Source organism: Nannospalax galili, unplaced genomic scaffold, assembly GCF_000622305.1.
Source record: "Nannospalax galili isolate Female #2095 unplaced genomic scaffold, S.galili_v1.0 scaffold264, whole genome shotgun sequence".
Lineage (NCBI taxonomy): Eukaryota > Metazoa > Chordata > Mammalia > Rodentia > Spalacidae > Nannospalax > Nannospalax galili.
The window spans coordinates 936,264-958,292 of record NW_008352391.1 but is presented as its reverse complement, the minus strand read 5'-3'; the positions used below and the strand labels follow the sequence as shown (position 1 = coordinate 958,292).

At 39.9% G+C, this 22,029-nt stretch overlaps 1 protein-coding gene across 2 annotated transcripts in view; it reads left to right on the top strand.

Annotated features, from left to right (window-relative positions):
• The window catches only part of Cog6 (component of oligomeric golgi complex 6), an 80,945-nt gene that overhangs the window by 57,428 nt on the left and 1,488 nt on the right, over window positions 1-22,029 (top strand). For both annotated transcript variants that reach the window (XM_008849354.3, XM_029554218.1), the window contains one exon: window positions 6,007-6,086. In XM_008849354.3, the coding sequence (XP_008847576.1) occupies window positions 6,007-6,086 (80 nt within the window). The remainder of the gene's footprint in view (window positions 1-6,006; window positions 6,087-22,029) is intronic.

Genomic DNA, 22,029 nt, shown 5'->3' with positions numbered 1-22,029 from the left:
CTTTTATTTCTTTCTTAATTTCTCTTTTGACCCATTCATCATTCAGGAGTGTGTTGTTTAATCTCCATGTGTTCTTGTGGTGATTAGGGCTTCTTCTGGTGTTGATTTTAAGCTTTATTGCATTGTGGTCTGATAGGATGCATGGAATTATTTCATTCTTATTGTAATTTTTGAGGTTTGTTTTGTGCCCCAGTGTATGGTCAATTTTGGAGAAGGTTCCATGGGGTGGTGAATAGAAAGTATGTCCTTTGGTGCTTCGGTGGAATACTCGGTAGATATCTATTAGGTCCAGTTGATATATGGTATTATTGAATTCAGATGTTTTTCTGTTAACTCTCTGCCCTGTTGACCTATCTAATGGAGATAGTGGGATATTGAAGTCCCCTACTATTAATGAGTTGGAATTTATCTGGGTCTTAAAGTCCTGTAGTATTGTTTTTATGAAGTTGGGTGCACCTGAGTTTGGTGAATATATGTTTGTGATTGTAATATCTCCTTGGTTTATTGTTCCTTTGATCAGAATAAAGTGGCCCTCTTTATCTTTTCTGATTACTTTTAGTTTAAAGTCTATTTTGTCAGATATTAGAATTGCAATGCCTGCTTTTTTCTTGGTACCATTTGCTTGGTATATTTTTTTTTCCATCCTTTCACCTTAAAATAGTGCCAGTCCTTGAAAGTGAGATGGGTTTCTTACAGACAATAAAAAGTTGGGTTTTGTATCTTAATCCGTTCACATAGTCTGTGTCTTTTGACTGGGGAGTTTAGTCCGTTGATAATTTAAGTTATTAATGAAAGATTTGTATTGAATCCTGTCATTTTTATTTTTATTGACATTCTTGATATAGCTGTACTTTTCCACAGTAATACCTTCATTGAATTTCTTTCCACAACCCCTTGGGTATAGTCATTCCTTTCTTCAGCTCTTTGTATTGCTTCCAGAACTCTCTGAAGGGCTGGTTTTGTGGACAAGAATTTCTTCAGCCTATTTATGTCATGGAAGATTTTTCTTTCCCCTTAGACTATAATAGACCTTTTGCCTGGGTATAGTAATCTGGGTTGGCATCTGTTATTTAAAACTCAGAATACTTTGATCCAGGCTCTTCTGGCTTTTATAGTGTGCACTGAAAAGTCAGCTATAATCCTAATGGGTTTTCCTTTATATGTGACTTGTTTTTCTTTTGCAGCTTTCAGTATTGTCTCTTTGTTCTGCACATTTAGTGTTTTTACTATGATGTGCCATGGAGAGTTTCTTTTCTGGTCCTGTCTGTTTGGTGTTCTATATGCTTCTTGTATTTGTATGGGCATGTCTTTCTTTAATTTTGGGAAATTTTCTTCTATGATTCTGTTGAGGATCTGGTCCATGCCATTATCTTGGGATTCTTCTCCTTCCTGTATGCCTATGATTCATAAGTTTGGTCTTTTTATGATGTCACACAATTCCTGCATATTCCATTCTTGTGATTTCTTAAATTTTTTATAATCTTTGCTTGAGTGGTATAGTTCATCCACTTTATCTTGCAGTCTTGATACTTTGTTTTCCATTTCATTCATCCTATTGGTGAGGCTTTCTCCTGTCATTTCTACTTGACTTACTGAGTGTTTCACTTCCTTCTTCATTTCAGCCTGAGTATTCTTTAATATTTCTAACTCTTTTCTGAATTCATTCAGAAGTTTATCCCTATCTTCCTTCAGTTCTTTGATTTCTTTGTATGTTCTTTAAATTCAGTGAATTCTTTTATCATGTTTATAATTGTTCTTTTGAGTTCCATATCCTGCATTATCTCTAGGGGGTTCTCATTGTACTCCTCCAGAGGACTATTGGTATTTGGTGGGGATATGACATGTGAATTTCTTTTGTAGTTTCTGATTCTTGTGTGAGCCTCAAGCCTTCAAGTTTAGGTTTGCTTCTTTTTAATTAAACTTTTTGTGCCTTTGTGGTTTACTTTTTGGGCATGAAAAGCTGGTTTGTCTAAGCTTCCGGTTCTCTCTTTTGATTTTATATTGGAGTGGCCAGATTGCTTTTGTCTTCAGGAGTTCCCACAGAGGCCCAGTCAGATGAAGATCAGATGCTCTCAGGCTTTCTCCTAAGATCTGGACTCATCCAGGAAAGATGCTGTCCTCAGGAATTTGGGGGTTGGATTGGCCTGGGAGCAGGGCCCACGAAGGATGCTGGTCTTGGGCAGCTGGTGGCCATGCCACCCAGAGATGCAAAGGGAAATGGGGGCAGGAAGAGGACCCAAGGGCTCCTGGGGACTTCAGGGAGGAACTGGGTTGGTCTGGGTGCAAAGGATCTGGAAGCTGAGAGGTCAGCCTTGGTGTCCAGGAAAGAGGCTGGCAGATTGTGCAGCCCAGGGAAGCAGATGGAGGTGTGGGTGGGACCAGGCCCAGAGGGCTCCTGGGGACTGCAGGGAGGAACTGGGTTGGTCTGGATGCAAAGGATCAGGGAGCAGTCATGGTTCCCCTGGTGTCTGGGATGCCAAGACAAGGAATGGGACAGCACCAAGGCTAGGAGGAGAGATGGGAGGGGGTGAATGGGGCTGGGGGAGTCAAGGCACGGAGGGCACAGTGGACTTACCCAGGAGTGAGGCCGGCAGGTTGTGCAGGCCCAAGGATGCAGAGGGAGGTGAGGGTGGGACCAGGCCCAGAGGGCTCCTGGGGACTGTGAGAAGGAACTGGGTTCATCTGGTTGCAAGGGATCAGGAAGCAGTGGTGGTTCCAGGCCTAGAGGTCAGCTCCAGTGTCCAGAAAAGAGGCGGGTGGGTTGTGCAGCCCAGGGAAGCGGAGAGAGGTGATGGCAGGACCAGGCCCAGAGCTGTTTTAATTTTTTACATGCATGAGTGTTTTGCCTGCATATATGTAAGCACACCCATGTTATGCAATATCTTCAGAGGACAGAAGAAGGCATCAGATCCCCTGGAACTGAAATTACCAGTAGTTGTTAGCTGCCCTGGGTGCTGGGAACTGAACCTGGCTCCTCTGTAAGAACAACAAGTGCTCTTAACAGCTGAGCCATTTCTCCAGCCCCTATTTAGGATTTCTTTATTTTGAGAGTTTCATTTCTGATTTGATGAAGAAATAAGAATGATAAGCATGAAGTTAAGCTGTGTATTACAAACTTTCATTGCCATGGTCCTTGAATTCCAGTTTTAAAATAGTATATTACTCTTCAGTACAAGACTCACTAAACTTTCAGTTTCTTGTGTTCTTTTCAAGTGAAGAGATCCCAATTGTAGTTCAGTGAGAAAGTGCTTGCTTACTTTGCATGTGTGAAGACCTGTATTTAGTCTCTAGTACTGTAAAGTGTACATACACACTCAAGAACTTATCCTTTCCCATGATCCCCACTTTTTGTAGCATTTCTTTGTTCTTTGCACATACGTGTAACTACCAATGGCATGACAATGAAGTCATGTGACCCTGTTCCTCATAGCATCATCTGCTTTACAAGTTTCACAGTAGTCTTATTGCTATAGCTCTTTAATCCCATGACCATCCCATTCAGCACAGGCAGTCAGCCTCCAGAGCCTATAGGCTCAAGTGCTACAGTTACCATCTGTCCTGAATGTTTCAGACACTTAGCACCACAGCAACTGGACTTTCATAAATGGTTCCCTAGAATGAACTGTCCTTTATAGTATTGCCTTAGTTTCTTTTCCTGTTGCTATGATAAAATACTCTGAATAATGCAACTTAAGGGAGAAAGGGCTTATGTTGGCTCACAGTTAAGGTATCATGGCTGGAATAGGGGAACATCAAGGCAGCAGGCTCTTGAAGCTGCTGATCACTTTACGTCCATAGTGTAAGAAAACAATGAATGCATGTGCTCAGCTCCCTCTTGTTTTCATTCAGTCCAGGGCCCATCCCATGAAATGATGCTGCCCACATTCAGGGTGGTCTTTCCCCCTAAGTTAACCCAATCGAGAGAATCCTTTAGACATGTCCACAGACCACCGTAATCTAGACAATCCCTTCTTTTCCAGGTGATTCCAGACCCTGCCAAGTTGACACTTGAAATCAGCCATCACAGGTCTATCCCTTGTCAACCTGACACCCAAATATATCATTTTTAAGTCGTAAACTTCCACGTTTTGTCCTTAACGATTCATGTGTGTCTTTATGTAAAATTCAGTCCAACTTTTAAAGTCCCACTAATCTTTAACAATTCTAATACTTCCGAAGTCCAAAAGCTGTTGACTGTGAGCCCCTATAAAATAAAATTTTTAAAAAGTTATATACTTTCAACAGATAATGGTACAGATTAAACATTCTTATTCCAAAAGAATTAGGGTAAAAATCAGGGTATAGAAAGGCATCAGATCAAAACAAACCCCAAATCCATGAGGGCAAACACCAAATCCTGGAGCTCCCCGCCCAGCATCTGAGGCTTATAATAAAATCAGTTAGGCTCCAAAAAGCTTGTGGAGTCCTAGTCCCCTAGCCCTGATGCCTAGAGCACATAGAACTTTTCTGTTAGGTATGCCCCACCCCATGTCTGCAGCCTTCTTAGCAGGTGTCCCTTGGTCCTGGAATCTCTAGTATCCTGGCATCTCCACTGCAGCTTTGGCTTTACCTCACAGCTTCATGCTGTAGCCTGTAATGCCAGCACTTAGTAGACAGGTTATTCATAAGTTCAAAGCCAGTCTGTACTGAGACTGTCCAAAAAAACAAAGAAAAACAAACAAAAATCTCTTAAGGTCCTTTAAAAAGCCCACAAGTCCTACGTGACTGTTCTTTCTATGTCTAGCCACTTTCCTTCTGACCTGAGGCCTTCATGCATGAGGTCTCCTCTCCTTGAGCTCTCTCCCTGCTTGCTGTCTGATTATGTTGGAGATTTCATTTTGCACGTCTTTACCCTTTATATCACCTTGATTTTTACAACATTTAGTACAGTTTGTAATTGTGTGATTTTTTACATTGTTGACTGTTTAGCATCCCTCTCACTGGACCATAAACTTTATGAAACTAGAGATCATCCTCTTACTTTCCGTTGCATCCCATTCCCTGATACAGAACCTTTCAGATGTTATCTACTCAAGAAATAATGGGTGAATGAACAGTTTCATAAACAAATGATTAGATTTGCAAATCTAAGTAGATGCAAGGAAGAGAGACTTGAAGTCTTAAGGCTTTATTTCTGATTCAGCTTAGTGAGGGCAATTAAAGTAAATGCTTTGGAAATTAGGACTTAAAAAAAAAAAGTTAATACTGGCTGTTTTAGTTAGGTTTCTGTTGCTGTGAGAAAACACTCTGACCAAAATCAACTTGAGGAGGAAAGAATTTATTTGGCTTGCATGTCCTGATCACAGTTCATCATTGAAGGAAGTCAGGCAGGAACTTGTGTCAGGAACCTGGAGGCAGGAAGTGAAGTAGACACCACTGAGGAATGCTGCTTACTGACTTGCTCTTCTGGTCTGTGCTTAGCCTGCTTTTCTTATACAACCCAGGACCACCTGCTCAGGAGTGGCACCACCCACAGTGGGCTGTTCCTTTCCACATTATTCAACAGTCAAGAAAATTCCTTGCAGACATGCCCCCAGACAAATCCACTAGAGACAAGTCCCCAGTTGAGGTTCCTAGGTCTGTCAGGTTGACAGCGAAGCTGTCCAGCACACATACTAAGGATTCTCAAACTTTAGAGTGCTTCTTTTCTTTTTCTTTTCTAAGCACATTACCAAAATGAAAAAAAAAAGAAAGAAAGAAAAAGAAAAACACCACCAAAACCCTAACATTTTTCTATGAATCTCGAATGGCTATTTTTAATTTAATCTGTTCTCGTGGCAGGGTCTCATTGTGATAGCCCAGGTCAGTTTTGAACTTGCTGTCCTTTGGCCTTGGTTTCTATAGCAGTTTTAGGGTGTTTTACTTAGAAAGTTTAAGAAATGCTCATACGAGCAGACAATCTTAGGTAGTTGTATTGGGGGATTTTCCTAAGATTTGATCATCACACAAAAGTGTGTTTGAAATGTTTTGAGTAGATCCATGTACTCTGTCTGCATTTTCTTTCAGGTTCAGTTTGATCGTTATCTTTCAGCCCCAGACAACCTGTTAATGCCACAACTGAACTTTCTTCTAAGTGCCACAGTGAAGTAAGTGTCTGCCCCTAAGGATTTAGGAAAGATGCATGTCTTAGTCTGTTTCTTCATTGCTGTGACAAAATACTCTGACCAATACCAACTTGGGGGAGGAAAGGGTTTATTTAGCTTACATCTCCCAGGTCACAGTTCATCAGGGAGCCCAAGGTAGGAACTCAGGGCAGGAACCTGGAGGCAGGAGTCATGGAGGCCATGGAGGAACGCTGCTTACTGGCTTGCTCCCCTGGTCCCTGCTCAGCCTGCTTTCTTATGCAACACAGGCCCACCTGCCCAGGGGTGGTACCACCCACACTGGGCTGGGCCCTCCCACATCACTCATCAAGAAGATGCCCCTCAGACATGGCCACAGGCCAGTCCAATAGAGGCAATTCTCCAATTGAGGCTCCCTCAACCCAGGTGTGTCAAGTTGACACTAAAGCTATCCAAGCTATCCAGCACAATGCACATAGTTTTAAACATCATATTTTTCTTCAAAAGAAATTATTTCTAAGACATTTGCCTTTGAAGCACTATAGTTTTTAGCCTTTTTTTCCCTTGGCTCAGTATCCCCAGGAATTAACCCGACCTTGTCCATACTTATTCTGTGCCTGTGTATCTCTCCAAAAATCACTAATTGGTGTACAGTCTTAATTTGTTAATGATTTTAAATTACTTTGACTACAATTGGAGTTAAGTGGGCATAATCTCAGATTCCTTCAGGATAATGTTGATGTCATGGAAGATCACTCATATACTTGCTGTGCAGTGTGGATTATGGACTACGGTGGATCTTACTGGTTTTTCAAAGATACAAGATATAAGCTTGATTTAGGAATAAACCCATATAGTAAACCCATCTCAAGTATAAATATAAATAAAAAAGCCCTAATGAACGTGAACTTCTAAACATCATAGCTTAGAGCACAGCACAGGTGTGTCACCAGTTGTACCCCACACTGCCATTTGGCTGAGAGGTGTGGTTGCTGCTGCTGCTGCTGCCCAACATGAAGAGAAAGCTTGTGAAAAAGCATCCTGCCGACTTTAGAAAGGTTCCAGGTTCAAATTATGCAGCATAGTGAATGTATTGCTTTCTTGCTACAGTAAAGCTGAAAAATTGTGTCAAACTGTCAATATTTATTGCCAATGTATTCAATACAAGAAGCTATTTTTAGAGTCAACTAATATTCTATTATAATATTATAGTTACAAATAACTGAGATTATATAACTTAATAACCTTGATTTTTAAGAAAAATATTAACAAAATTACAAGTAGGAAAGTAGGCAATGCTGACTATATATTTTTCCCATTTCTAGTCTATTAGCTGTGAACTAAGTGCTCTCAATATACCAGGGTGGTGGTTTAGGTTTAAACAGTGTTCTGTCTTTGTGAAACTTTTATAGACTGATTTCAGTTACACTTACAAACACATGCTTTTATTAAGAAGTCAGAAAAGAGCTACTGAACTTGAAGAAAACACTGCCAACATCAGAAAGGATATCCTGTCACAGATGAACACACTGATTTTCTAGTTTAAGGAGGTTAGGACTACAGTACAGTAGTGAGACTGCTTTTGATTTGACATGAAGAAAGGCCTAATATATATTAGAATTGGTTGGAATGGGATGGACCATCTTTCTCTTACAGATCAAGAAATTCCCTTATTAGATGAGTAGTAAAAAGAAAGGAATTTTGTGGAGTCGCTCCCTCTCCTCGTGGGTCGTTGGCCACCGTTTCAGGAGGACAAAGGGAGCAGAAGTGACTAGCTGGGTCAGGACGGCCAGTGAGCACTGATGGAAGAAAGCCCTTCCGGGGAGGCAGGTTCAATGATACAAACAGCTCCAGACTCAGTGAAACAGCTCTAGATTCAGTGAAACAGCTCCATTTATTCAGTGGGGGTTAGGGAAAATATAGTGCGGAGGCAGTAGCCAGTGCTTCAGCTGATAGGTGCTCATAGTATGCTTTGTTTACATGTGGCAGTAGGCTCCTAACATCCGACTATGTGGATTACTGGGCAATGCCTGATTATCATACAGAAAAAACAGAAAAAACTCCAGGTAACTATGCCAAAGGTCATGTTCCAAATAAGGTCAGGCATCCGTGCTTGGCGGCACTTTCCAGGTAAGTCAGGAAGAGAGCAGGAGGCCCCCTGCTGAGAAGGGGAGTCCTTCCATATAGCGCCAAGCCCCTTAGAGCTATCCAGACATGGAGGACTACAACCCTAGCAGCAGGGTTCCCCAACAGAATTTAATGTTTTGGGTGATTTTGTATCTTATCAACCTGTGAAATATATATAATGAACTTAAGCACCTAAGTATTAAGACACAACATCACACCATGGCTCAAGTTGTGTTTCCAAGACAAAGAAAAACTTTAAAAATATCATTACTATCTTAAAATTATCTATAATGTTTGTTTCAAACAGAAATTATCAACTTATCTCATTAAATTTTTTGTTACTCTTATTTATTGGTGGGTGCACATGCCACAGTGCACATCTGGAGGCACACATCTAGAGAACAGCTTGTGGGGGTCAGTTTTCTCCTTCTCCTGTGTGTGTGGCTTGGGGATCAAACTCAGGTTGTCAAGCTTGGCAGCAAGTCCCTCTTCCTGCTGAGCCACCCTGCTAGCCCTGTTCACTTATTTTAAAAATCAGGGTTGCTTTGAAAACATAGAGCATGTTATGCATACAACATTAAAATATATTTTGTAATTATGTGGTTTTTATCTGTTTTTCGTTAATGACATTTCTCTTTTATTTTTCTTTTATAAAAGTTTTTTTTTTTTTTTGGTCCTTTTGAGAGAAGATCTCTCTGTAGCCCCAGCTGGCTTGGAACTCTCTATGTAGATCAGGCTGGCCTTGAACTCAAAGAGATGCGCCAGCCTCTGCCTCTGCCTCTGCCTCTGTCACCTGAGTGCTGGGATTAAAGGCATGATCCACAGCGCCCACATAAAAAGAGTTTTTTTACTCTTTTATGTGTTTGAGTGTTTTGCCTGCCTGTATATATGTGCACCACATGTGCAGTGCCCACAGATGCCAGAAGAGGGCGTCAGATCCCCTGGAACTGGAGTTACAGATGGTTTGTTAGCCACTATTTAGGGTCTCGAAACCAAACCCACTTCCTTAGCAAGAGTAATCTGTGCTCTTAACTGCTGAGCTGTCTCTGTCTCCTAGTTGATAGCATTTTCTTTTTCTTCAAAAACTATTTCCCTCCTTTTATTTGTTACATGTGTATACAGCACTTGAAGTAGTAAGAGCTGACCTTTATCTAGTTAATTTTTGAGTCTTTCCAAAATGATAATCCTTTTTAGGCAAAAATAACTATACGTAATTTTATGTCTAATTCCTGTCATTCATTCTGCACATCCCTGCATCAACTGGAAAGCTTCCTTCCCATGCCCTGCTTGCTGTATTATCTGCCATGAGCTCTGCTTGTCTCTAGGCTCTGAGGCCTTCTTGTCTTATAGTTGGGCTGACCTTCAGAGGAGAATTTGATTGGACACTCAGTCTTGAAGAAAGACTATTGAACAAATTTAAGTGGCCAGGAAACAAGGCTGTCTAGAAATGGAGGGAGAAATAGAAAAATAAAATCGTTTTAAGAGTTTTTCCTTTCTTCATTTGGATAAATTACAAAGACAGTGCTCTTTGTTCCAGACTCTAGCATTCACCTTGTACTGTTACAGAAATAGACTGGACTACAGAAACCACAACTCTGTGTATATAAACTGTTATCAGTAAATCTTATTAAATTAGTGTGCTTTCCACAAGTAACTTAAGAAGTGAAGGGAATATAGATATTCCTAAAATGAGGATAAGAAAGTGTGTATGACTTAAGTGCTTTTTTTAATTCAAAAATTTTCTTATATATGTTACAAGTATACACTTAATAAAAGAATTGTTTTCTTTTTGTAATGAGGGAAATGGAATGTGTTTTCCTTGTAACTAGCACTGTCTTCACTGTCTGTATAAACAAATACCTGTATAAACAAAACTAAAACAAGTTTGTAAGACAAGGAAAAGAAATACAAAGGAAAAGAATGACTTCTGAAAAGTATAAACTGAAAGACAACTAGAGCTTGGACAATGCTTTAGAAACCTCAGAAATTCCAAGGTTTCAGAGTAGGTTAAAGGTAGGTTACTGCTGTCCTGCAGTCAAGGCTTCTTTAGAATCTCACTAGCTAAGTTCAACACCAGACCTCTAAAAGACCAAGCTAGACTTCAACTAAACTAACTGCCTTCCAGAACAAAACTCCACACTCTGAAAGTTGGCTGCCAACAGTGTAGTGTCCAGAGTGCTAAGTATACAATCAGATATTACTTAGAAGCAGGAAAATGTGAGCAAAAACGAGAAAAAATTATCAGTTAATAGAAATAGACCCACAAGTGATGTTTATGAAATTGTCAGATATTTATAGTAGATGCTAGAAATATGTTCAGGGATTAAAGGATAACATTATACTGGGAAAATAAGTAGGGAAGTCATACAGACTTGAGAATGCTGCACTTATATTTGAAAAGTATAATATCTAAAATGAAAGATTCATTGGCTGTACTTAAGAGCCAGAAGAACATTCTTGAAGACCAGTCAGCCTGAGATAAAAGCACAGACAGAAAAGATGAAGTCTGTGTGAATTGTGAGGTAGTATTAAGTAGTCTTACACATATATAAAGGTGCATTCAAATGCATAGGAATATCAGGAGTTACTGAAACAAATTTTTAAAAATATTTTTATTTTATGTGTATGCATGTATTGCCTGCATGTAGGTAAGTGCACCCATGTTGTTCAATGCCCGCTGAGGACAGAAGAGACTGTTCGATCCCCTGGAACTGGAGTTATGGACAGTTGTTAGCTGCCATGTGGGTGCTGGGATTCCAACCTGGGTCTTCTGCAAGAACAGTCAGTGTTCTTAACCACTGAGCATTTTTTTAATGCAAGGAGATCTTTTTCCAAATGTGATGAGAAATGAGTCCACATACCCAAAGAGCTAAATAAACTTGAAAAAGAAACCATACCAAAGCATACTATAGTCAAATTATGAAAAGCCAGTTATAAATAGAAACTCTTAGAGCAGCCAGAAGTAAGAATCATCATTTATAGAAACTAGTTCTCATTTGGAAACAATACAAACGTGAGGACAATGGAATGTTATCTTTGGCACAAAGAGAAGACCACAGTGTGATCATGTGTGAAGACTGAAAATGTATAGCAGACAGCACCCTTAATGATGAGATATCTGAAATGCTGTCATTAAGATTCAGAGTAAGAGATGAATACCTGCTCCCCCATCTACTATTTATCATAAATATTCTCAGTGACTATAATTAAGGCAATGCTAACTCTGAAAAGGAGTCAGTGAGACTCTTTAGTTTTAGATTCTGGATCCAAAACAAAGTGAGATAGTCAGTTGGTAAATTAGGCCAGGTTCAATATTAGCACACAAAAAATTAGTACGTTTGTATATACTAACAATAGGAAGAACATTGGAATGAAAAATAAAAGCCCTTATAATAGCCACAGTGTTACTTCCTAGGAAAAGTACAATAAAGTTACACAAACTATAAAATTCTGTTGAAAATTTTAAAGTAACTAAATAGGCATAAGGTGTTCATAGATGGAAAAATGTATGAGTGGAGCAGATTAGTCTATAAACTTAGTACAATAAGTCCAGTCAGAATTCCTATGGAACCTTTTATTGAGCATTCATCTCGAAAGAAGTATGCGAGAGGGGCCCTTGATCGCCTTTTAACATCTGCAGTTAATAATTTGATCCATAGCTGCATCCTATGTGCCTGGACTGTTAACTATTCTATTTTCACCCTTCCTTTCTCCACCACTGTCTACCCAATCTGTGCATCTAATCTAAGTACCCCAACCAGAATAGTCCTTTAACTGACACTTAATTTAATCCCTCTAGTGAGTCTGTAAAGTAGAATCTCTATTCTACAGAAGTCAATATTGCTTAGAAAGATTGAACAATTGAACTAATTTTTAAATAAGAAGCAAGGCCATAATATATAGTTAAAGACATAAATAGTATTTATTTTTCCATACCTCATTTTTTCCAACACTAGATTATACCATATTTTAAAAAATATTTATTTTTTAATATTTTTAGACATTTCTATATTTGTTTTATTTATTGTTTCTGCTTGAGAATTTCATACATGTATATATGTTTTGATCAAATTCTTCTCCCATTACCTCTTTTCCAGTTCCTCCCCATCACTCTTACCACTTTTCCCTCCCAATTTCAAGTGCCTTTTTTAAAACCACTGAGTCAGTCTACTTGGTACCAGTGCGTGCATGGGTGTGGGGCCATCTATTGAAGCATGGGTAGCCTCACAGGGGCCACATCCCTGAAGAAAACTGACTCTCCCTCCCCCAGCAGCCACCCGTTGCCAGTGACTCCTCAGCTAGGCCTTTGATGCCATGAGCCCCTTGCCCATCCATTTTTGGATTTTGGTTGGCTTGATCTTGTGCAGGTGTTTGACTTTTCTATGTTGATGTATGTTGTTTTTTTAATATTTTTAAAGGTTACTTGCTGTTTGGGACAAGGGATTGATAACACATATTACGTATGTTGCTCAATTTTATATAAACTATTTTAATTTCACCATGAGAAACAGTAAGTTGTTAATGTGGGGTGAAAAATGAACTTAAGCTGGGTCTTGGTGGTATATGCAAATAACGCCAGCACTCAAAGTTGTGGTGGGAGGCTGGCAAGTAAAAGGCCAGTCTGGGTTACATGGTAAGACCTCATCTAAAACAAAACTGACTCAATCCATTATGATATTTGGTGTTTGATTGTGATAAGGATAAATCAGAATTACTCCATTATTCAAAAGTATATTATCTTTTCTCATCTAAAACAAAACTGACTCAATCCATTATGATATTTGGTGTTTGATTGTGATAAGGATAAATCAAAATTACTCCATTATTCATAAGTATATTATCTTTTTTTTATCAGCCTTAAACTGTTGACATCTTTCTTTCAGTGGTACATTTGATTGCACTCTTAACTGTGATGCTCTAATAAAGCTTACTTTTAGTAATCTCAGAACTTGGTGTTGAAATAAGCTATTTTTATAAATGGTAGGTTTATGGTAATGATGAAAGTTGTATCAGGTTGTTATAGCAACGAGAATCTTAACTACTGATTAAGGATAAGCTCACTGTCTCTGGAAGCAAGCAGTTCATTTCTTAGCTCAGGGCTTTTAATTAACTTAAAATACAATCAGTTTATATGAACATATTTTTAAATGAGAATGATTTCTCTATGCACTTCTATAGTAATCTTTAGTAAGATTTTTTTTTAATGCTAGCACTACAATATCATGACATTTGTAACTGGATAAATTGAATTTCTCAGTGTAACTGAATCATGTTGCCCTTTGGTCAAACTGTGGAGCGGATAATGCTCCTCAGTTCATTCATTTCTCTAATAGTAAATTAGCCACATGATTATTGTATTGTCTGTATGATATCCGGTGTTGCCATTTGCTCTCTAAATGTAAGGAATGTTGCAGTTTCTAAGCTGGAAATAAGGGAAGTCTGGGGAACAGCTTGGTCTTTGGTGTCATACTGGTTCTGTTACTCAGTGCAACAGGAATGACTGATTGAGAACATGAACCTTTGCTTGACTCACTTAGTGGTAACTAAAGTTTGCAAACTGTATAGCTACGTTAAGTGGTAGATTCTGTGTGCTTGAAAAGACAGTGTCAAAAGTCATGTTTTTCCTTGTGCCACAGCACATTAGCCTATTTAGACCTGGCTTGTTTTATTTGAACCTTCCTTTTCAAATTCCTATAAATGATATAAGGCCATACCACCCTGAAGGTACCCTATCTCATCAAATATCAAGTGGCCAATTCCTCAAATGTTCTGTGCTCAACCCACCCACGGCTAAAGGACCATTGTGGAAGAGGAGTTAGAAAGATTGTAAGAGCCAGGGCTGGTTCATGAACAGAGGGAAGCAGAGGCTTTCAGACCACTGGAAACTTGCGCATGTGAACTTGTGGCAGTGGTGGCATCGAGCACAGGACCCATGTCAGTTCAATCAGGCAAGGGTCCAAAGGGGAGGAAAGAAATGTTTGGTGGGCCAGCACTAGACTGAGAATTATCAGAGACTGATTGCTACTGGGTGAGGGAGAGTACGCCTTACATATGATCTCTAGATGGGCTGGCTAGATGCCAGTGGATGAATTTACACTGAAGGACATCTGAATACAAATGCTTGACTGAATAGAACTTAACATGTATGGCAGAATACATGAAGTCCTGTGGGAGGCATTGTTGAGGGAGGGGGTCTAAATTTGATTAAAAACTGTTGTATGAAATTACAAAAGCTCCTTAAAATATATAAACAAAAAATAGATTTGAAGAAAAGTATTGCTAGCTCAGTAAATTTTTATATTAATACCGCCTCAAGGAAAAAGGGGATTGCCTAAAGTGAGTCCAGATCCAATCCATATGTAAAAAAGCAAGACCTCTCACTCACAGCATGATTCCACAGTGCTGAACGAACATGAGAGTTCATTCATCACTACCGAGTCCATACATTCACTTTCACTGACTATTTCCTAATAAATTCTACATGGTACAGTAGGAAAAAAAATATACGATGAAAGAATTACTTCTGGAGACTTGAACTCTAGTTGAAGCCGTATCACTACTATTTCCTTGAGCAGAACTAATGTGTCCTCTGTAAAGTACTGACTAGATATGCTTTCGGCATTTAAATTATACCATTTAATCTAGAAGTAAGCATTTTAATGAACTTATTGTTTTAAAACTGTATTTATCTTACTAAACACACACATATGCCACACACTACTTTGAGGAAATGGATTTTCTAAATGAGCTTGTCAGTTATTTGCATGTAAGTGAATAATTCTGTAGTGTTTTATTCTGAAGTCTCTGTTTTAGTACCCTTTCCTTTTTATTCTAGTAGTAGTTATTTATGTAAGCTTATCCTTTATCTCCAAAAGCATACAGAAGTGCCTGCCTATGCACCATACTGCATGCCTTTTTGCCTGATGTCAGACTATTTTGCTAATCAGTAATACCATGTGTGAAATAGGTTTAAATAATACTGAATAATATTGACAAATTATTGATGTTTACAATGGAAAAGCTTGAGGTCCTCTGTAACTAAATCAAAACTGTCAACAAATCATCTCAGTCCAGTCATGGGCTTCTGAAAACTTTAAACGTCCTTGATCTACTGATCACCATATGAAAACTAGACTTCTTTACAGCAGTTTTGTGGAACAGTAGCTCTAGCCTGTGGAATCATGCTGTGAGTGAGAGTTCTTGCTGTTTTACATATAGCTTGGATCTGGACTCACTCCAGGCAGTCCCCTTTTTCCTTTTGCTATTCCTTGGCTGTGCCATTGAGCTGATAGGGCAGAGGGAATAACTCCTTTCTGCCCTTTTCTCATCCCACTACTTCAAAGACTTGTGTTTCTCTAGTAGTGACATTACCTCTGTATCTTCCTCCATCCCTGTGTTCATTGTTTAATTCCTTCCCTAGCTCAGTGGTTTCTTAAACTAAGGAATAGCATGGGGAAACCCTATACTATCAAACACTAATATCTAAAATACAGGGACTGGAGAGATGACTCAGCAGCTGAGAGCACTGGCTGCTCTTGCAGAGGACCCAGGTTCAGTTCCAAAAACCCACATGGTGGCTAACAACAGTCTGTAACTCCAGTTCCACAGGATCCAATACCCTCTTCTGACCTCTGAGAGCACAGCACCTACATGGTGGCTAACAACCATCCATAACTCCAGTTCCAGGGGATCCAATGCCCTCTTTTGGCCTTCGTGGGCTTTGCACATATGGGTGCACTTACATACACGCAGGCAAACACTCATTCACATAAAATAAAAATAAATATTTTTAAAAATTTAAAATGAATTTTTAGTATTTGTTCTATATATACCAATTGCTTGATGTTTTTAAAATAGTGTTTAATATTGTGCTTTATTCTGATTTCAATTTTTTGTATGACAGCATAGCCTTATTTCTATGTATTCATTCTACACTATCAAATATATGTTGTGGTCAGACTAAATATCAATTATAAAGTATGATATAATAGTAATGAGTGCTGTGGACAGCCTCTGAAATCTGTCATACTGCTGAGTGAAGAACTGAAAACACTATTTTTAAAATCAATCTGATTTGTTGCAAAATGATTTTCAATTATATATATAACTTTTTTTTAAACACCAGCTGTCTCATTTATGAAAAATAATTCTGGCATTATTTTGGTACACTAGTTGTAAAGATCAATTAACAATAGAAAAAAAAATCACCAGTCAATAGGTCAAAAAAAAAATATTGGCTAAGTAGATTACCTAACCCATTTCTTTCTTGTTTTTTAAATTTATTTAATTGATCAATTGGGACGTTTGTGTGTGTGTGTGTACACATGTGTATATGTGTGTGCTAGTACATGTGCTTGGGCATTCACATGGAGGTCAGAGAAGCATCAAGTGTCCTCCTTTATCACTCTCTGCCCATTCCTTTGAGGCAGGTGTCTTCCTGAACATGGGGCTTGTGTTTTCTTGGCCAGGCCAGAAGCTAGCAAGCTCCTGCAGTCCTCCTGTCTCCGTCCCCTTTGGAGCTGGGGTACTAGGCATTTATAGGGATGTTCAGCTTGTTAACATGGGTAATGAGATCTGAACTCTGGTCCTCATGTTTGCAGAGCAAGTGCTCCTCCCCACTGCGCAATCTCTCTAGTCTTCCCTCAACCAGTTTCTACCACCATTCTTTCCAGCAGAAAGGTAGTAAGCATTACTCCACTGAACGTTTACTCAACACACCTTCTTTCTGCCTACTCTTACTTACAGTGTTATCTTTAACAGTTCAGGAAAATGACGAGTTACCTTAACTCACCACAGATTTAGGATAGTATTAGAACTAGGTACTGTTGACCCACAGTCATGAAGTAGACTTCTCTCCCAACTTCTCTCCAACTATTTGTGTTCTTTTATAAACCATAGTGTGGGGACCTAAAGGTCCCACCTTACAGAGGTCCAAGAGGAAGTTACTGGGGCGCGGCCTGACTTGTTTTAAAAGTCTGAGGGATAGACTAAGACTGTCAAGGGCTGGCATTACCCATGTGGCTGCCCTTAATCATGACGCATTTTTGGCCAAAGACGGGTAAGATGTCCCATGACAAGTACTCCTAAGACAGGACATGCACATGGACAGGTGCATGATCCAATGATGGGCAAGGCTTGATCAGAGGTGACACAACTTAATATGCATAAGATTAGAGGAAGGAGATAGCCATCTCTCCTCAGGGAGCCGCCTATGAGGTGGGTAACCCGTGAAATAAAGTCAGTCTGGCCTTAAAAATAAAAAGGTGGATATGTGGGGACCTAAAGGCCCCACCTTGCAGAAGTCCAAGAGGAAGTTACTGGGGCATGGCCTGACTTGCTTTGAAAGTCTGAAGAGTACTTCTGCACTGCTGAGGAGTGCATGATCAGCGTGTGACCATCCTTAAGATACACCCTCGGGGGGGAGGGGGGATTTCCAGGTGGCTTTATAAGCTCTGTAACACCTGCAATAAATAAGTCCCTACTTGACTAGGCTCCCCATTGCGTCTGATTGTCCCCGGTACTGGGGGCAGCATGGGCTGGCAAACAGCCATCTCCAATCATCACTGTGCGGGGGTCGCTGGTTCAAACCCCCCGCACCATAGACTATACAAATGTGTTATTTTAGCTCTTAAGAAAGGTTTTTGTCTTTAAGTTCATTTATATGTTTTATTACGTTTATTGACTTATGTATATTAAACCATCCTTACATCTCCGGAATAAAGCTGACTTAATTGTTAAAAAAAAAGAAAGAAAGAAAGAAAAAGAACATAGTTCCTAGAAAAACAGTTTAAAGAATGTTTTCTGTTGTTTGTGACTTCATTACATAGATGTATGTGACAACTAAAATAATGTATTATTGGCACCATTACTATTGTGTTAAACTTGCCAGTCATAAAAATAGACCCTTAACTAGTAAAGGAAAAGTTCAGCCTGAAATAGCATCCAACCCAGGACTTAGGGAAATTTGTAAAAAGTTCTTTCTCTACTACGGGCATTCAGTCATTCAAACTCTGCTAGATTTTAAGGAGCATATGAATATGAACAGTAAAGTTGCTTCAGGTTTTGTAGGGTAAGTATATGGACACCATATCTTTGTGTCATTCTAAATGTTTTTAAAACTACATTTTATTGTGAAATTGGGTCCTCTTGCAGTTGTTACATATGTTTGATACGGAATTATCCCTTACTCAATACAAAGCTATTAGGATCTGAGAAGAAGAAAGTATAGAAACTAATACAGCTTTGGAGAGGTGTGGGCTGTAAGAGAGGAACAGAGAAAGTGCTGTGGGCCTTCCAAAAAGGAAGCAATTATTTATAGGTTTGAAGATGAAACACGTCATGAATGTGCTAATATGTTTTTTTTCTTTTTTACAGACTATGAAAGATGTTTAAAGTGCATGTTTAGGTAGTATAGGCCAGGAATCCAGAAAGGGAAAGAAACTGAGGTTAGCACTTTCAGGGTGAAAAGAGGCTGTGTGACCGAAATGACCGGTGGTGCAGAGTAGCAGAGGAGACACTGCTGATTCTCTGAAGCTACAGGAAGCCACGAAAATGCTTGGAGGGAGAGGCATGCTGGAGCCTGTTTCAGGCTACCTCCTAACAGCAGTGCTTGTGATGGGCTGTCTATGGAAGCAACAGAAAGTAGGAAGACCAAAACACTCTTCTGTGTACTCTGAGCAAGTTTTAGAGCCTCGATAAGGTGGCAGGTCATGCTTTTGCCATTCACAGATATAGGAACCATTATAAGAAAATTAGGCTTGATAGTAAAAAGACATATTTATCTTTTTTTTTTTAATCAGAACATTCGTGGCAATATTCTCATAACTAGGTAAAATAGTGCCGTGTGAGTAGTAAATCACATGACAGCATGGAGAGAGTTGATACAGAGTTAATAAACCCAGCAGTTCCTAGCTGGATAAAGTTTTTAGCAGTTGGAGAATTGCATTTAGTATTCATTTATGTGCTTTTATAGAACTGTATTTGTGAGAATTATGTGATTTATTTAGCACATATGTGAAAACTAACATGAGATATATCTACTGATGTGGAGAGAGAAGGGAAATTTGGGAAATATGATTGTTAGCACCTTGTTAGGGTTGGATCTTAAATGCTCTCCTGGAAACCCATGTTAAAGTCTTGATTGCCAACTGGAGGCACTGTGAGAGAGCAGTGGACCCTTTAGGATGTGGGCCCAGTGGAAGTACCTTAGGTCACTTAGGGGATGGAGGTGGAATAGGGTGTGTTCCTAAAGGGGCCATTGATACCCCGGGTCCTTCCTGTCTTTCTTTTTTGTTTCCCATGTGCCATATGTGAAGCAGGTTTCCTGCCCCACGTACCTCAGCTATCAGGTACTGCCTCACCTCAGGCCCAAAAGCAGTGGGGCCAAAAATCCATGGACTTAGACTACTGAAACTTGAGCCAAAACATACCTTTCCTCCTTTTGTCATGCAATAGAAATCTAACAAGACCTATAGATTTAAGAGCAGTTTGTTGGAAATTTTTCTGGAAATTATGAAAAGCATTAATAAATATTGTGAATGTATCAGCTTTGTTAATGCTGAGACAAGGCTTTAGAGGAGGATGTACTTTGGCTCATGGTTTTAGAAGTTTTAGTCCTTTATGGCAAGGAGAATAGAGCACAACAGCAATGTACACCATGCTGGCCAGGAAGTGGGGGGATAACAGAAAATAGGGTCCCCAAGGACACAGCCCCAGTCATCTGCTTCCTCTTGCTAGACCACATTTTCTAGTGTTGTCAGCACCTCCCAGAAGGGCACCACCAACCGGTTACCACATTTTGACTACCTAAGCCTATGGGGGACATTTTAAGTATAATCCATAACGCCAGAACATCCCACCCCTGGCCTTCAATAGCTCGTGTTCATTTTATAATACAGAATTCATTTAGTCAATCTCCAAGAGTCTTCCATAGTCCTAAAAGTTCTACCATTGTTCAAAAGTCCAAGTCTAATGTTTTCTCTTAGATTCAAGGCAAAGTCTTAACTATAAGCCACTGTATAATCAAAACAGCTTCCAAACTTCAAAGATACAATGACACAGACTAAATATTCTTTTTAATATTTTTTATTTTATGTGTATGAGTGTATAGCCTACATGTGTGTAAGTGCACCTGTGTCATGCAGTGCCTTCAGAGGTCAGAAGAGGACATTGGATCCTCTGAAACTGGGTCTGTGGGCTGATGTTAGCTGCCATGTGGGTGCTAGGAATTGAATCCAGGTTCTCTGCAAGAGCCATTGCTCTTAAGCACTGAACCATCTCTTCAATCCCATAGACTAAATATTCTTATTTGAAGAGGGAGAAATGGAAAAAAAGCAAGGAAGAATCAGACCAAAGCAAGACTGAAACCTAGCAGGATAAACATTCACAGGCCCATATGCAGCATCCAGGACACATGGTTTTATCATGTAACTCTCAAATGTCTTGGGCAGCCCTGCCACTGTAGTCTGGCCACTTGCAGCCCATGCAGCCTCCCTCATGGGCTGGCTCCACTCCCTGCCCACAGCTTTCTTCAGATGCCTCCTACCATGGTTCCTCTAACTTCTGGGGTCTCCGTTCTAGCGTCAGCTTCCTCCTTGCAGTTTCACAAGTTGCCCTCAGGACCCTCCTGTAAGAAACCTAACCCTTCTACACATTACCTGGGCTCCCTGCCCTTCCTCTGAAATCTGGGCAGAAGCCTCTAGAACCCCATAAACCTTGCGTTCTGCATGCCTGCAAAACCAGTATCAGAGCTTGGATTAATCTAGACTTTGAGTCATGCCAAAGTCTGCTGCCAGGGTTGAGTAGTAGCCAGACCCTCTTGGGCCCCTACTTCAGCCTTGACTGAATGTATGGAAACAATTCCCTTGGTGGCCCTGTGTACTCAGGAGACCCTGGGGCTCTTCTCCTAGCACAGTCTTTCAAATGATTTAAAGCCTTTGAACCCTTGGAACTTACTGCAGCCCTCTGGACGCAGCTCCTGTTGCCTTGCCTTGCTGCAGAGTACTCCACTTTCATTTAATGGCCCTAGTTTCTTTTTTTTTTTTTTTTTTTAAGGAAGTAGTGTTGTTTTTTATTTTATGTATATGCATGTATTGACTGCATGTAGGTAGTGCACCCATGTTGCGCAATGCCCAAGAAGGTTAGAAGAGGCTGTCGGCTCCCCTGGAACTGGAGTTACAGACAGTTGTTAGCTGCCGTGGGTGTTGGGATTTGAACCCGGTCTTCTGCAGGAACCACCAGTGTTCTTAACCGCTGAGCATCTCTCCAGCCCCCAGCCCTAGTTTTCTTTAGCAGCCACACCTTTGTTGAATCCAGCTTTAGTTGTATTTTTTTCTGCCAAAACTCCAAGTATTTCAAGTCTTTACTCTCTGCTTTTTGCTCCCATTTCTCACTGTAAATCTGGCAAAACAAAACAACAACAACAAAGTAAAAACCTAACTTTGCCACAGCTTGAATACTGGGCTGCCTTGAAATTTACTCTTCCACATTAAATTGTCTGTCATGTTTAAATTCAGACTCATACGATGTCTCCACAAGGACAAAATGGCAGACAGATCCCCTTGCCAGTTTAAAACATGCATGGTCTACAGTCCAATTCCCAATATTAGTTACTGTCTTTTTTATTCACATTCGTGTCAGTACTCTGGTTTTCTGAGCTCACAGAATCACACCTAAGCTCTTTTTATTGCATTCTAGGTGTCTACTAGCCCACTTCTGCAAATCCATTCCCAAGGCCAAGGAACCACACAGCCAGGTTAAAGGAACAACTGCACTCCTGGCCCTAATTTTCTGAGTTAGTTTTTTTTTTTTCAGGATTACCAAATAAATGAGAGAATCAATT